The sequence below is a fragment of the Bombina bombina genome, chromosome 1 (genome assembly GCF_027579735.1).
Source record: "Bombina bombina isolate aBomBom1 chromosome 1, aBomBom1.pri, whole genome shotgun sequence".
Taxonomy (NCBI): Eukaryota; Metazoa; Chordata; class Amphibia; order Anura; family Bombinatoridae; genus Bombina; species Bombina bombina.
This window is the reverse complement of record NC_069499.1, coordinates 1,125,074,895-1,125,089,486: the sequence shown is the minus strand read 5'-3', so window position 1 is coordinate 1,125,089,486 and position 14,592 is coordinate 1,125,074,895. Positions and strand designations below refer to the sequence as shown.

General features: G+C 41.4%; 1 protein-coding gene across 1 annotated transcript in view; it reads right to left on the bottom strand.

The window, feature by feature from the left end:
* Positions 1 to 699: 699 nt before the first annotated feature.
* Positions 700 to 14,592, bottom strand: part of CASC3 (CASC3 exon junction complex subunit) — a 156,257-nt gene continuing 142,364 nt past the window's right edge. The window contains exons 11-13 of the mRNA XM_053698315.1: positions 11,774 to 11,991; positions 3,469 to 3,591; positions 700 to 1,606 (exon numbers count right to left, since the gene is read on the bottom strand). Coding sequence (XP_053554290.1) covers positions 1,565 to 1,606; positions 3,469 to 3,591; positions 11,774 to 11,991 — 383 coding nt within the window. The 3' untranslated portion in view covers positions 700 to 1,564. The remainder of the gene's footprint in view (positions 1,607 to 3,468; positions 3,592 to 11,773; positions 11,992 to 14,592) is intronic.

The window sequence follows — 14,592 nt, the reverse complement described above, 5'->3', positions numbered from 1 at the left end:
CGTAGAATCTAGCACAAACTTACTTCACCACCTCCATAGGAGGCAAAGTTTGTAAAACTGATTTGTGGGTGTGGTGAGGGGTGTATTTGTAGGCATTTTGAGGTTTGGGAAACTTTGCCCCTCCTGGTAGGAATGTATATCCCATACGTCACTAGCTCATGGACTCTTGCTAATTACATGAAAGAAACTACAATTCTAACACCACATTCACTTTACCCTACCATAGAGAGACCCTAGTGCTTAGAGCCGGCAAAGAGAATGACTGGGGGGTGGAGCTATCAGCTATATGGACAGCTCTGCTGTGTGCTCTCTTTGCCACTTCCTGTAGGGAAGGAGAATATCCCACAAGTAAAGGATGAATCTGTGGACTGGATACACCTTGCAAGAGAAATATTCCCTTTTTACATAGAGATGTTAAGGTAATATTTTCATGTCAGTTTCTTACAGGTATGATGCATCACTTTCAAGTGATTTAGAATATGAGTATTATGTCCCTTTAACTAGAAAAAAAATAAAAAATAAAAAAAAAATATTTTTCTTTACAATCCAGTGGATAAACAAAGCAAGATAAGTGCTGTGCCCAAATTGATTTTGCTATCACTATATCCAGAAGGCAGGCTAGACTGTTTTTTTGTTTTTTAGATTTTGTTATGCTCTTTAATTAAACAAGTTTAATTAAAAAAATAAAATGGTTCAAACTTTTGGACGCTAAAGAATCTCTCTCCACGATTTTATTAACTTATTCGTGTTTCTCACAAAAATACAGATTCGAAAGAAAACTAAAATCATAAAACACACATAATACAATAAAAATTAAGCCATCACAGTGTGCTTAGGTCATGAAAATGTAACAAGACAGGGGAATTAACTCTTTTGATGCCAGAGAAGCAAACCTTAAAACAGCAAAAAAAATGCGTTAGACTTCTCTGGAGGCAAAAGGATTAATATACATATGCAAGTACATGGCCACTCTGAACATGATGGGGTCACCAAACCATAGCTGTTCAAACCTAGAAATTTAAGGAATAGGCAATATAATTACAACTAAAAAAATGGTATGTTTATTAACCAGTGAATGTAACCTCTGAACTGCCATTTTTAGGTAACAGAATCCAGAGCTACTTAGGCCCCAAAAATACCCAATGGCTATCAAAATTCTCAGCAAATTTAGAATATATATTTGAACCCCCGCCCACACTTATTTCCAATTGAATAAATCCATACTCCATTGCCAGTTTCTGTCATTTGTACCACAAAATGTCAGTGTTGCGGAGCACGTTTAACTTGCAAATCTTCCAACGTTCATGTATTTTCAAGTTCTGCTACAGAGTGTTTTGCTTTAGTCTTGTAGGCTGTGGTTAATTTTACTCACTCCTGATCAGAAGGGTATGTTTCTCAAAATAATAATAATTATATATATATATAAAAAAAAAAATCTCCTAAATTGGTCAGTACATGGGATTAGTGTAGTCTGTAATACAAAGGAAGAGGTTGGGGTGTCTATTTTTTTGTAGATCCAGGGTGACGAAAGAGCTGGTGGTCCTCGATTCAGATGGTCTCTCTCTTAGGAGCTGTTTCTCTCTTTTGCTACCGTTTGTCTTGTCTCCTGCAGGTCAAAATACCATGGAAAAATTTAAATGAATAGTGTGGCGGTTTCCTTTTGTACAGAGAATACACACACATACATTTTATATATATATATATATATATATATATATATATACATATACATACATACATATATATATATATATATATATATATATATATATATATATATATATATATACATACATACACACACACACACACATATATATACACACATACTGCGCTGCGGAATCTGTTGGCGCTCTACAAATAAATTATAATAATAATAAATATATACAATAGTTATAGTGACAGCACTGTTTACAATATTTGTGCTTTATTCCCTTTTTAGGCTCCCTACAGAGATTGATAAAGGCTGTGAAAGCCAAAACACATAGATTACCTAAGTATTTTACTTTTGACTGGACAGAACAGATAGCCTGGCAATCATATAGGCGATGCTATACATCAGTCTTGGGTTCCAGTGACAATTCTCAATACCATAAACAAATCCCCAGTGAGCTCCACTGGGAAGGTCTGTTATTAAAGAACAATTACACGTTGGAACGGCAAAGCCGAAATCAAAACTGTTACATCAGCCACTGGATCTTCCTGGGATCAGATTTGTTGAACAAAGGTCACGTGACCAGATTGGCAATCTTTTTATATGCACACTTTCTGAGGCACCAGCTCCTATTAAATGATTTTAATAGAACACAGAATTTTAAAAAAACTTTCCAATTTGAAACTTGTTAGAAAAACACAGTCTGTTTATTATGCATTTATCGATTATGCCATTCTACTGTGTTTAGTGGTCCATTAAATTTTGCCTGTTGGGGTACTTGAAAACTGCAGTTGAGAAAAAGACCTAGTCTTTCAGCCGAAAATACTGTGACAGAGGAAGAAAAGAGTTTCATGGGTTGCAACTAGAACAAGTGTACATAAATAGAATAGAACAACACTGCATTCTCCACCAAAAACCAAGAGAGAACTCTTTTTAAAACAGACATGAAATACAGATTTTAAAAATGTGAAATTTATAGTATAACAAACATACATTGTATTTTAATGATTTATTCTAACAGAACCCTGAAACATTCTACACAGTGACTGCTTTATCAGTGCAGGAATTAATTTATTTGCATCCCTAATGAGCAAAGGAGTCTCTTTTAAATGCAACCTGTACTAACAAAATGAGTTTTATATGTTAAAACATTTATTTAGCATGTTTGTATTTTGCGATATACACACCATACTTTAAGGTGGCTTAAATGCCTCTATAGAAAAAAGCCAAATACAAAGGAGGAACATGTAGAATGAAACCCACAGTAGGTCATGCAAAAACTTGTGGATTGGTGCCTACAAGATCCTGCCTCTCAGCACAGGGTCTGTGCTTCTCATGTGGAAATTTGGCTTCTGCTACAAACAGTGAAAACCGTATTAAACTGATAAGCAGAGACAGCTTGTTCTGTTTCCCTGATAGCATTATCCTCTACTTTACATCTCGACTCCTAACTTTGCAGAATTTATAATTATCCCAACAGTTTACCAGTCATGAGAAAAACATTACTAGTCTACTCACTATTAAATACAATAAAAAGCCCAACGTTAATGAGTAATGAAAATAACCAGATTGATATTTAAGTCCTTAGCTAAAACTGAATTGTTTGATCCCCAATTTTAAGGCTAGCTCTTAGGTTTTCTAAAAACCTGTATATTGCTGATCTGGTAAGAGGACAATGTATAGCCTAAGTGTCAAATCTAAATTCCCTTGTTATTGTGGAGGTTTTACGGTTCCACTTGAAGGACAAGTAACAAACGCAGGCTAAGATTTCTGGCGTTGCAAAGTGGTTGTAACATTACAGAGTGCACTCTTACCTCTGGTGGGGGTGGCTTGATAGTGACTGGTTGTGAGGTACGTCGGGGGGGAGAAGGTTTTAGCTGCACTTGTTGCTGTACAGGGTTGTAATATGTTACTCCTCCATACACCTGTGACTGTGTCTGCCACAGAAAAAGAAGTTACACAATGAGAGCAGCTAGAAGTCTGAAATAGAACTAAAATGTATGTTACTGATTCTTTTAGTTATTTGAAGATGTATGAAAGGTTAAACAGAACCAAGAACATTAGTCTATAATATCGCTTACATTACTATTTTGGAATCACACATTAGTAAACTATGATGAAGCGCATGTGCCCATGCGCGAAACGTGTCAGATAGGAGCCTACCCTGTGCCACTTGTGGTAGCCTGTTCCTGAATAAACCTGTGTTATATACTGGACGACTCAGCATTTCTTTTTCTTCGTTCTATATTCATTAGTAAACTAGTTTCACTATATGACGTTTTAAAACAAAACCCGGAAGTCATCTTTCCACTCCATGGGGCAACTGATTAGAAGGATTTACACTAGAAAATGGATACTTCTACCTATTTATTTATTTTAAGGTTTTTGTACATGAGAGGTTGTGGACACAATTATATACTGTACATACTGGGACAAGTAAAGCAGATATAGAGCTTTTTCTTACAAAGACAAACTTACAGTTCATAAAATATTTTCTGCTTGAAAACGGAATCAATAAAATAGCACTGAAAATAACAGTTGCCTTTTTTTCTCATCCTCTCTTGTGAGCGTGTTTGGGATAACAATGAAATCATTCACAGTTCAGCTCTGATGTTGTATTTGCACTGATTATGATAGCTTGTTGGTTATTTGCATTTTATTTTATATACCATATCAATGAAAAGCTACTGAAAAATAGACCTAAGAAAAACATAATTTATGCTTACCTGATAAATTCCTTTCTCCTGTAGTGTAGTCAGTCCACGGGTCATCATAACTTCTGGGATATTAACTCCTCCCCAACAGGAAGTGCAAGAGGATCACCCAAGCAGAGCTGCTATATAGCTCCTCCCCTCTACGTCACACCCAGTCATTCGACCGAGAACCAAACGAGAAAGGAGAAACTATAGGGTGCAGTGGTGACTGGAGTATAATTTAAAAATTTAGACCTGCCATAAAAAACAGGGCGGGCCGTGGACTGACTACACTACAGGAGAAAGGAATTTATCAGGTAAGCATAAATTATGTTTTCTCCTGTTAAGTGTAGTCAGTCCACGGGTCATCATTACTTCTGGGATACCAATACCAAAGCTAAAGTACACGGATGACGGGAGGGACAGGCAGGATCTTTATACGGAAGGAACCACTGCCTGAAGAACCTTTCTCCCAAAAACAGCCTCCGAAGAAGCAAAAGTGTCAAATTTGTAAAATTTGGAAAAAGTATGAAGAGAAGACCAAGTTGCAGCCTTGCAAATCTGTTCAACAGAGGCCTCGTTCTTAAAGGCCCAAGTGGAAGCCACAGCTCTAGTGGAATGAGCTGTAATTCTTTCAGGAGGCTGCTGTCCAGCAGTCTCATAGGCTAAACGTATTATGCTACGAAGCCAAAAAGAGAGAGAGGTAGCAGAAGCTTTTTGACCTCTCCTCTGTCCAGAATAAACGACAAACAGGGAAGAAGTTTGGCGAAAATCTTTAGTTGCCTGCAAATAAAATTTCAGGGCACGGACTACATCTAGATTGTGCAGAAGTCGTTCCTTCTTTGAAGAAGGGTTAGGACACAATGATGGCACAACAATCTCTTGATTGATATTCTTGTTAGTGACAACCTTAGGCAAAAACCCAGGTTTAGTACGCAGAACTACCTTATCTGAATGAAAAATCAGATACGGGGAATCACAATGTAAGGCTGATAACTCAGAGACTCTACGAGCCGAGGAAATAGCCATCAAAAACAGAACTTTCCAAGATAACAGCTTGATATCAATGGAATGAAGGGGTTCAAACGGAACACCCTGTAAAACGTTAAGAACTAAGTTTAAGCTCCATGGTGGAGCAACAGTTTTAAACACAGGCTTAATCCTGGCCAAAGCCTGGCAAAAAGCCTGAACGTCTGGAACTTCTGACAGACGCTTGTGTAAAAGAATGGACAGAGCTGAGATCTGTCCCTTTAAGGAACTAGCAGATAAACCCTTTTCTAAACCTTCTTGTAGAAAAGACAATATCCTAGGAATCCTAACCTTACTCCATGAGTAACTCTTGGATTCGCACCAATGTAAGTATTTACGCCATATTTTATGGTAAATCTTTCTGGTAACAGGCTTCCTAGCCTGTATTAAGGTATCAATAACTGACTCCGAAAAACCACGCTTTGATAAAATCAAGCGTTCAATTTCCAAGCAGTCAGCTTCAGAGAAATTAGATTTTGATGTTTGAAAGGACCCTGAATTAGAAGGTCCTGTCTCAGAGGCAGAGACCAAGGTGGACAGGATGACATGTCCACTAGATCTGCATACCAGGTCCTGCGTGGCCACGCAGGCGCTATCAGAATCACCGATGCTCTCTCCTGTTTGATCCTGGCAATCAATCGAGGAAGCATCGGGAAGGGTGGAAACACATAGGCCATCCCGAAGGTCCAAGGTGCTGTCAAAGCATCTACCAGGACTGCTCCCGGGTCCCTGGACCTGGACCCGTAACAAGGAAGCTTGGCGTTCTGGCGAGACGCCATCAGATCTATCTCTGGTTTGCCCCAAAGTCGAAGTATTTGGGCAAAGATCTCCGGATGAAGTTCCCACTCCCCCGGATGAAAAGTCTGACGACTTAGGAAATCCGCCTCCCAGTTCTCCACTCCAGGAATGTGGATCGCTGACAGGTGGCAAGAGTGAGACTCTGCCCAGCGAATTATCTTTGATACTTCCATCATCGCTAGGGAGCTTCTTGTCCCTCCTTGATGGTTGATGTAAGCTACAGTCGTGATGTTGTCCGACTGAAACCTGATGAACCCCCGAGTTGTTAACTGAGGCCAAGCCAGAAGGGCATTGAGAACTGCTCTCAATTCCAGAATGTTTATTGGAAGGAGACACTCCTCCTGAGACCATGATCCCTGAGCCTTCAGGGAATTCCAGACAGCGCCCCAACCTAGTAGGCTGGCGTCTGTTGTTACAATTGTCCAATGTGGTCTGCTGAATGGCATCCCCCTGGACAGATGTGGCCGAGAAAGCCACCATAGAAGAGAATCTCTGGTCTCTTGATCCAGATTCAGAGTAGGGGACAAATCTGAGTAATCCCCATTCCACTGACTTAGCATGCACAATTGCAGCGGTCTGAGATGTAGGCGTGCAAAGGGTACTATATCCATTGCCGCTACCATTAAGCCGATTACCTCCATGCATTGAGCCACTGACGGGTGTTGAATGGAATGAAGGACACGGCAAGCATTTTGAAGCTTTGTTAACCTGTCTTCTGTCAGGTAAATCTTCACTTCTACAGAATCTATAAGAGTCCCCAAGAAGGGAACCCTTGTGAGTGGTAAGAGAGAACTCTTCTCTTCGTTCACACCTTCCACCCATGCGACCTTAGAAATGCCAGTACTAACTCTGTATGAGACCTGGCAGTTTGAAAGCTTGACGCTTGTATCAGAATGTCGTCTAGATACGGAGCCACCGAAATTCCTTGCGGTCTTAGCACCGCCAGAAGAGAGCCCAGAACCTTTGTGAAGATTCTTGGAGCCGTAGCCAACCCGAATGGAAGAGCTACAAACTGGTAATGCCTGTCTAGGAAGGCAAACCTTAGATACCGGTAATGATCTTTGTGAATCGGTATATGAAGGTAGGCATCCTTTAAATCCACTGTGGTCATGTACTGACCCTTTTGGACCATGGGTAAGATTGTCCGAATAGTTTCCATTTTGAACGATGGAACTCTTAGGAATTTGTTTAGGATCTTTAAATCCAAGATTGGTCTGAAGGTTCCTTCTTTCTTGGGAACCACAAACAGATTTGAGTAAAGCCCTTGTCCGTGTTCCGACCGCGGAACCGGATGGATCACTCCCATTAGTAAAAGATCTTGTACGCAGCGTAGAAACGCCTCTTTCTTTATCTGGTTTGTTGACAACCTTGAAAGATGAAATCTCCCTTTTGGGGGAGAGGCTTTGAAGTCCAGAAGATATCCCTGAGATATGATCTCTAACGCCCAGGGATCCTGGACATCTCTTGCCCAAGCCTGGGCGAAGAGAGAGAGTCTGCCCCCCACTAGATCCGTTCCCGGATCGGGGGCCCTCACTTCATGCTGTCTTAGGGGCAGCAGCAGGTTTCCTGGCCTGCTTGCCCTTGTTCCAGGACTGGTTAGGTTCCCAGCCTTGTCTGTAGCGAGCAACAGCTCCTTCCTGTTTTGGTGCAGAGGAAGTTGATGCTGCTCCTGCCTTGAAGTTACGAAAGGCACGAAAATTAGACTGTCTAGCCCTAGGTTTGGCTCTGTCTTGAGGCAGGGCATGGCCTTTACCTCCTGTAATGTCAGCGATAATTTCCTTCAAACCGGGCCCGAATAAGGTCTGCCCTTTGAAAGGTATGTTAAGTAATTTAGATTTAGAAGTAACATCAGCTGACCAGGATTTTAGCCACAGTGCTCTGCGTGCCTGAATGGCGAATCCGGAATTCTTAGCTGTAAGTTTAGTTAAATGTACTACGGCATCAGAAATAAATGAATTAGCTAGCTTAAGGGCTTTAAGCTTGTGTGTAATCTCATCCAATGGAGCTGATTCAAGGGTCTCTTCCAGAGACTCAAACCAAAATGCTGCTGCAGCCGTGACAGGCGCAATGCATGCAAGGGGTTGTAATATAAAACCTTGTTGAACAAACATTTTCTTAAGGTAACCCTCTAACTTTTTATCCATTGGATCTGAAAAGGCGCAGCTATCCTCCACCGGGATAGTGGTACGCTTAGCTAAAGTGGAAACTGCTCCCTCCACCTTAGGGACCGTTTGCCATAAGTCCCGTGTGGTGGCGTCTATTGGAAACATCTTTCTGAATATAGGGGGGGGGGGGGGGGTGAGAAAGGCACACCGGGTCTATCCCACTCCTTAGTAAAAATTTCAGTAAGTCTTTTAGGTATTGGAAAAACGTCAGTACTCGACGGTACCGCAAAATATTTATCCAACCTACACATTTTTTCTGGTATTGCAACTGTGTTACAATCATTCAGAGCCGCTAACACCTCCCCTAGTAATACACGGAGGTTTTCCAGCTTAAACTTAAAATTTGAAATGTCTGAATCCAGTTTATTTGGATCAGATCCGTCACCCGCAGAATGAAGCTCTCCGTCCTCATGTTCTGCAAATTGTGACGCAGTATCTGACATGGCCCTAATATTATCAGCGCACTCTGTTCTCACCCCAGAGTGATCTCGCTTACCTCTAAGTTCTGGTAATTTAGACAAAACTTCAGTCATAACATTAGCCATGTCCTGTAGTGTGATTTGTAATGGCCGCCCTGAAGTACTCGGCGTTACAATATCACGCACCTCCCGAGCGGGAGATGCAGGTACTGACACGTGAGGCAAGTTAGTCGGCATAACTTCCCCCTCGTTGTTTGGTGAATGATGTTCAATTTGTACAGAATGACTCTTATTCAAAGTAGCATCAATGCAATTAGTACATAAATTTCTATTGGGCTCCACCTTGGCTTTTGCACATATAGCACAGAGATATTCCTCTGAGTCAGACATGTTTAACAAACTAGCAATTAAACTAGCAAGCTTGGAAATACTTTTCACTCAAATTACAAGTATTATGGAAAAACGCACTGTGCCTTTAAGAAGCACAGAAAAAAATTATGACAGTTTAATAATAAGGAACCGGAAAAATTATAAAAACCAGATTTTTCCCAGTAAAGGCATAAATTTAGCAAAGGATTGCCCCCATTAGTAATGGATAACTAACCCTTAATAGCAGAAAAAAATGTACAAAATATAAACGTTTTTTATCACAGTCAAAGCACAATCTCACAGGTCTGCTGTGAGTGATTACCTCCCTCAAAATAATTTTTGAAGACCCTTGAGCTCTGTAGAGACTATCCGGATCATGCAGGAAGAGAAACAGACTTTTGACTGAATTTTTGATGCGTAGCAAAAGCGCCAAAATAGGCCCCTCCCCCTCACCCACAGCTGTGAGGGAAGTTCAGTAAACTGTCTTAAATTAAAATAAACGACAGCCAAGTGGAAAAACAGTGCCCAAAAACAATTTTTCACCCAGTACCTCAGATAATTAAACAATTTAGCATGCCAGCAAAAACGTTTAAAATCAAATAACATGAAATGTCATTAAACAGCCTGTTGCTAGACGTTCCCACTGCAAGTTAGGCTAAATTATATGCATATAGTATTACCCAGAGAAGTGCCATTCCCCAGAATACTGAAGTGTACACATATATACATAAACAGCCTGATACCAGTTGCTACTACTGCATTTAAGGCTGAACTTACATTATATCGGTATTGGCAGTATTTTCTTAGTCAATTCCATTCCTCAGAAAATAATATACTGCAACATACCTCTTTGCAGGTGAACCTGCCCGCTGTCCCCTGATCTGAAGTTTACCTCACTCCTCAGAATGGCCGAGAACAGCAAAATGAATCTTAGCTACGCCGGCTAAAATCATCCAAAAACTCAGGTAGATTCTTCTTCAAATTCTACCTGAGAAGGAACAACACACTCCGGTGCTGTTTTAAAATAACAAACTTTTGATTGAAGATATAAAAACTAAGTATAATCACCACAGTCCTCTCACACATCCTATCTATTAGTTGGGTGCAAGAGAATGACTGGGTGTGACGTAGAGGGGAGGAGCTATATAGCAGCTCTGCTTGGGTGATCCTCTTACACTTCCTGTTGGGGAGGAGTTAATATCCCAGAAGTAATGATGACCCGTGGACTGACTACACTTAACAGGAGAAATAATCATAATAAAATAAAAAACTGTACGTTTGAACAATAAGACTTTACCAAGTGCACTCTAAGCGACAATAAAAATGTTCACTGCAAAATTTAGAAAACAACTTTATAGAGCAAGCATTATAGATTGTTGCTTTTAACAAAGTAGAATGTTTAACAAAAACATTTTTAAAAAAATGGAGTTAAAATATAGAATTAACACAAAGAAAAGCATCAAAGTTAAAGGGACAGTTCACCCAAAAAAATTCTCCCCTTTAAATTATTCCCAATGATCCTTTTAACCTGCTAGAGTGTATTCAATTGGTTACAAGTAGCTCCTTTACTCATATTTCAGCATTTGATATAGCTGATTTAGCCTGTGGTATCGCCACCTACACTGAACAAATTAATACTGGAGTATAGGCTATTGAATAGCCTAAGTAAACAGCCAGCAGAAGAGATTACACTCTCAGTGGGATGCAGGATAGTTAAGTAATAAAATTATCATTTTCCATTGTTCTCTCTATGTATTGAGCTTTGGTGTTCCAGCCAAATAAAAGATAAGGAAGCAAGTCTGCGTACACAAACTTAGAACATAATGAGATCTGATATCACCTTTAAGTTCAACCCATTGTAATAGGTTGTGGTTTCAAAGCACAAAATCAGCTACTTCATATACACAAATAAGCATGAAAATTGAATTTCTCAAATATTTTATACTCTGCAGTTGGTATAACAAGTCATTTAAAATACATTAATGGAAAAACAATTTTACAGTGTACTGTCCCTTTAAAGAAATGACCTGTCAGATCTAACTAGAGGAAAAACTACAATACTGATAACGCTCTATAAGAATCTTTGTAGATGTGATTAGAAAATTCTCTTTGCATACAAGCTAGATATGCTCCAGTTTTCAGGGCAAAAGTCCTATCAGTGCAGTTTGGACAACAGATAAAGGAGAAAAAAAAACTAAAACTACATAGATGTCTATTTATCAAGTGGCAGAGGCAGCTTCAGAGCAATTGTGCAGCAGGTTGGCCTCAGAGGTGGAAACGTTAAATCAACCCATTGTGCACTAATTAATACGAGCGACGCTGCATGCTGCTGCCTCATTATAACCCTTCTGCTGATTCCAGGCTTCCTGCTTATGTGCAGTAGCTTATCAAAAGCAAATTGTGTGCCATGGAGTGACAAACTGTTGAAATGATTTCCGGTAAACATCTGTGGTCAAATCTAGATGAAAGGATCAGACTTATTTTCATGCAGACAAGTATGAGTTCATGCAGGCTTTACATGTTCCTCTAATCTTCTTTTGGTGCTATTTTTTTAGTATGTTAATAGCTTATTTTAAAACTATAACAAGAGTCTTTCTTCCATTTTTTTTAATTAAATCAAATTATTCCCACAAGCCTTCTACTTACCTGTGGGTTTGGATACAAGTGAGCTGGTGGAGGCGGAGGCAGAGCACTAGGTGCATATGGGTAGGTTGGATTTCCAAAATTCATAACACTGGGGGGAGCTGTGAAGTACGGTGGAGGTAGGAGCTGCTGTGGAGGGGGCTGGCTGGGAGGAAGAGAGACCGGAGCAGGATATATGTTTGGGGTGGACATGGGAGCAGGAGACTGGTGAGGATGTAAAGCTGTAATAAAGGAAACAGCAAAGACAATTACTCTAGTTGAGCACCATTACCAAGAAATTTCTTAACCAAAAAAAAAAAAAAAAATTATGTTAATAACAAAAAAACAAATTATGCTTAACTGATAATTTCATTTCCATCTTTGGGAGGAAAGTCCACTGCTTCATTCATTACTTGTGGGAATAAAGAACCTGGTCACCAGAAGGAGGCAAAGACACCCCAGCCAAAGGCTTAAATACCTCCCCCACTCCCCTCATCCCCCAGTCATTCTGCCGAGGGAACAAGGAACAGTAGGAGAAATATCAGGGCATAAATGGTGCCAGAAGAATAAAATTAAATTTAAGTTCGCCCACCGGAGAAACTGGCGGGAGCAGTGGACTCTCCTCCCACAGATGGAAATTAAATTATTAGGTAAGCATAATTTATGTTTTCCATCTTAATGGGAGGAGAGTCCACTGCTTCATTCATTACTTGTGGGAACAAATACCCAAGCTCTAGAGGACACTGAATGAATAAAACAGGAGGGTAAAAGGAAGCGGACCTAAACTGAGGGCACAACAGCCTGCAGAACCTCTCCCCCAAAAGCTGCTTCCGCTGAAGCAAAAACATCAAATTTGTAAAAATTTTGCAAAAGTATGTAAGGAAGACCAAGTCGCCGCCTTACGAATCTGCTCCATAGAAGCCTCGTTCTTAAAGGCCTATGAAGAGGCCACAGCCCTAGTTGAGTGAACCATAATCCTCTGAGGAGGCTTATGTCCCGCTGTCTCATAGGCCAGACGGAAAATGCTCCTTAACCAAAAAGACAGTAAAGTGGAAGGGGCCCTCTGCCCCTTGGGCTTCCCTGAATACACAACAAATAAATACGAAGTCTGTCTGAATTCCTTCGTGGCCTGAAGATAAAACTTCAAGGCCCGAACCACGTCCAAATTATGAAGCAAACTTTCCTTTGACGAAGGAGGGTTAGGACACAAGGAAGGAACTACTATTTCCTGATTGATGTTACGATTCAACACGACCTTGGAAAGAAAACACAATCCAGTGCGAAGAACCGTCTTATCAGCGTGAAAAACCAGGTAAGGAGGCTCACATTGCAAGGCCGCTAGCTCAGAGACTCTGCGAGCCGATGCAATAGCCAGTAGGAATAGGACTTTCCAGGAAAGAAGTTTAATATCAAGCGCATGGATAGGCTCAAACGGAGCCCTCTTCAAAAGACGGGTCTGATCCTAGACACAGCCTGAAAAAAAAAGAGAGACTGAATATCCGGAAGCTCCGCTAGTTTCTTGTGCAACAGTACAGATAAGGCCGAAATCTGACCCTTTAAGGAACTGGCTGCAAGACCCTTATCCAGTCCAAACTAGAGAAAGGCCAGAATCCTGGCTACCCTAACCTTGTGCCAGGGGTATCCACATTCCTCACACCAGGACAAGTAGGTCCTCCACACCTTATGATAGATGCGCCGAGTGACCGGCTTCCTGGCATGAATGAGTATCAATCACTCTCTTTGAAAATCCTCTCTTGGCTAAGACTAGGCGTTTAATCTCCACGCAGTCAGCCTCAGAGAATCGAGATTTTGGTGTAGAAATGGACCCTAAACCGGTAGATCTCTGCGACAGGGTAACCTCCATGGAGGAGAAGATGACAACCCCACCAGGTCCGCAAACAACGTCCTTCGCTGCCACGACGGAGCATTCAGAATAGCCAAGGCTTGCTCCAGCTTGATACGGGCCACTACACAAGGTAGAAGTGGCAACGGTGGGAAAATGTAAAGTAGGTTGAACTACCAGGGCACCGCTAAGGCATCAGCTCTGCCTGGGAATCCCTAGACCGCGACCCGTATCTGGGTACCTTGAAGTTGAGTCTGGACGCCATGAGGTCTATCTCCGGCGTCCCCCATCTGATGCAGATCGCTGCAAACACCTCGGAATGGAGAGACCATTCCTCCGGATGAAACAATTGTCTGCTGAGAAAATCCGCTTAACAGTTGTCCACACCCGGAATGTGGATCGCTGACAGCGAACAATTGTGGTTCTCTGCCCACTCCAGAATCCAAGATACTTCCCTCATGGCTAGGGAGCTTCTCGTTCCCCCCTGATAATTTATGTAAGCCACAGAGGTAATGTTGTCTGACTGGAACCTGAAGAATCGGGACGACCCCGAAGGGGGGTGGGGCAAGCCCTCAGAGCGTTGAATATCGCCCGGAGTTCCAGAATATTTATCGGTAGACTCGACTCCTCGAGTCCACCTGCCCTGTGCTTTTCTGGCACCCCAAGCAGCTCCCCATACTGATAGACTTGCGTCCGTGGACACAATCTCCCAGGATGGCCTAAGGAAGGATGTTCCCTGGGACAGCTGTCCCGGACGGATCCACCAAGGGAGGGATTGCCTCGTTTGTAAGTCCAGAAATATCTGTTGGGATAGATCTGAGTGATCGTCGTTCCACTGTCTCAACATGCATAACTGAAGAGGTCTGAGATGGAATCTGGCGAATGGATTGACATCTATGCTGGATACCATGAGCCCAATCACCTCCATACATCTGGCCACAGATGTCCTTGAAGAGGTCTGAACGGCAAGACAGTTGGAATGTCTCTGATCTGTCAAGAA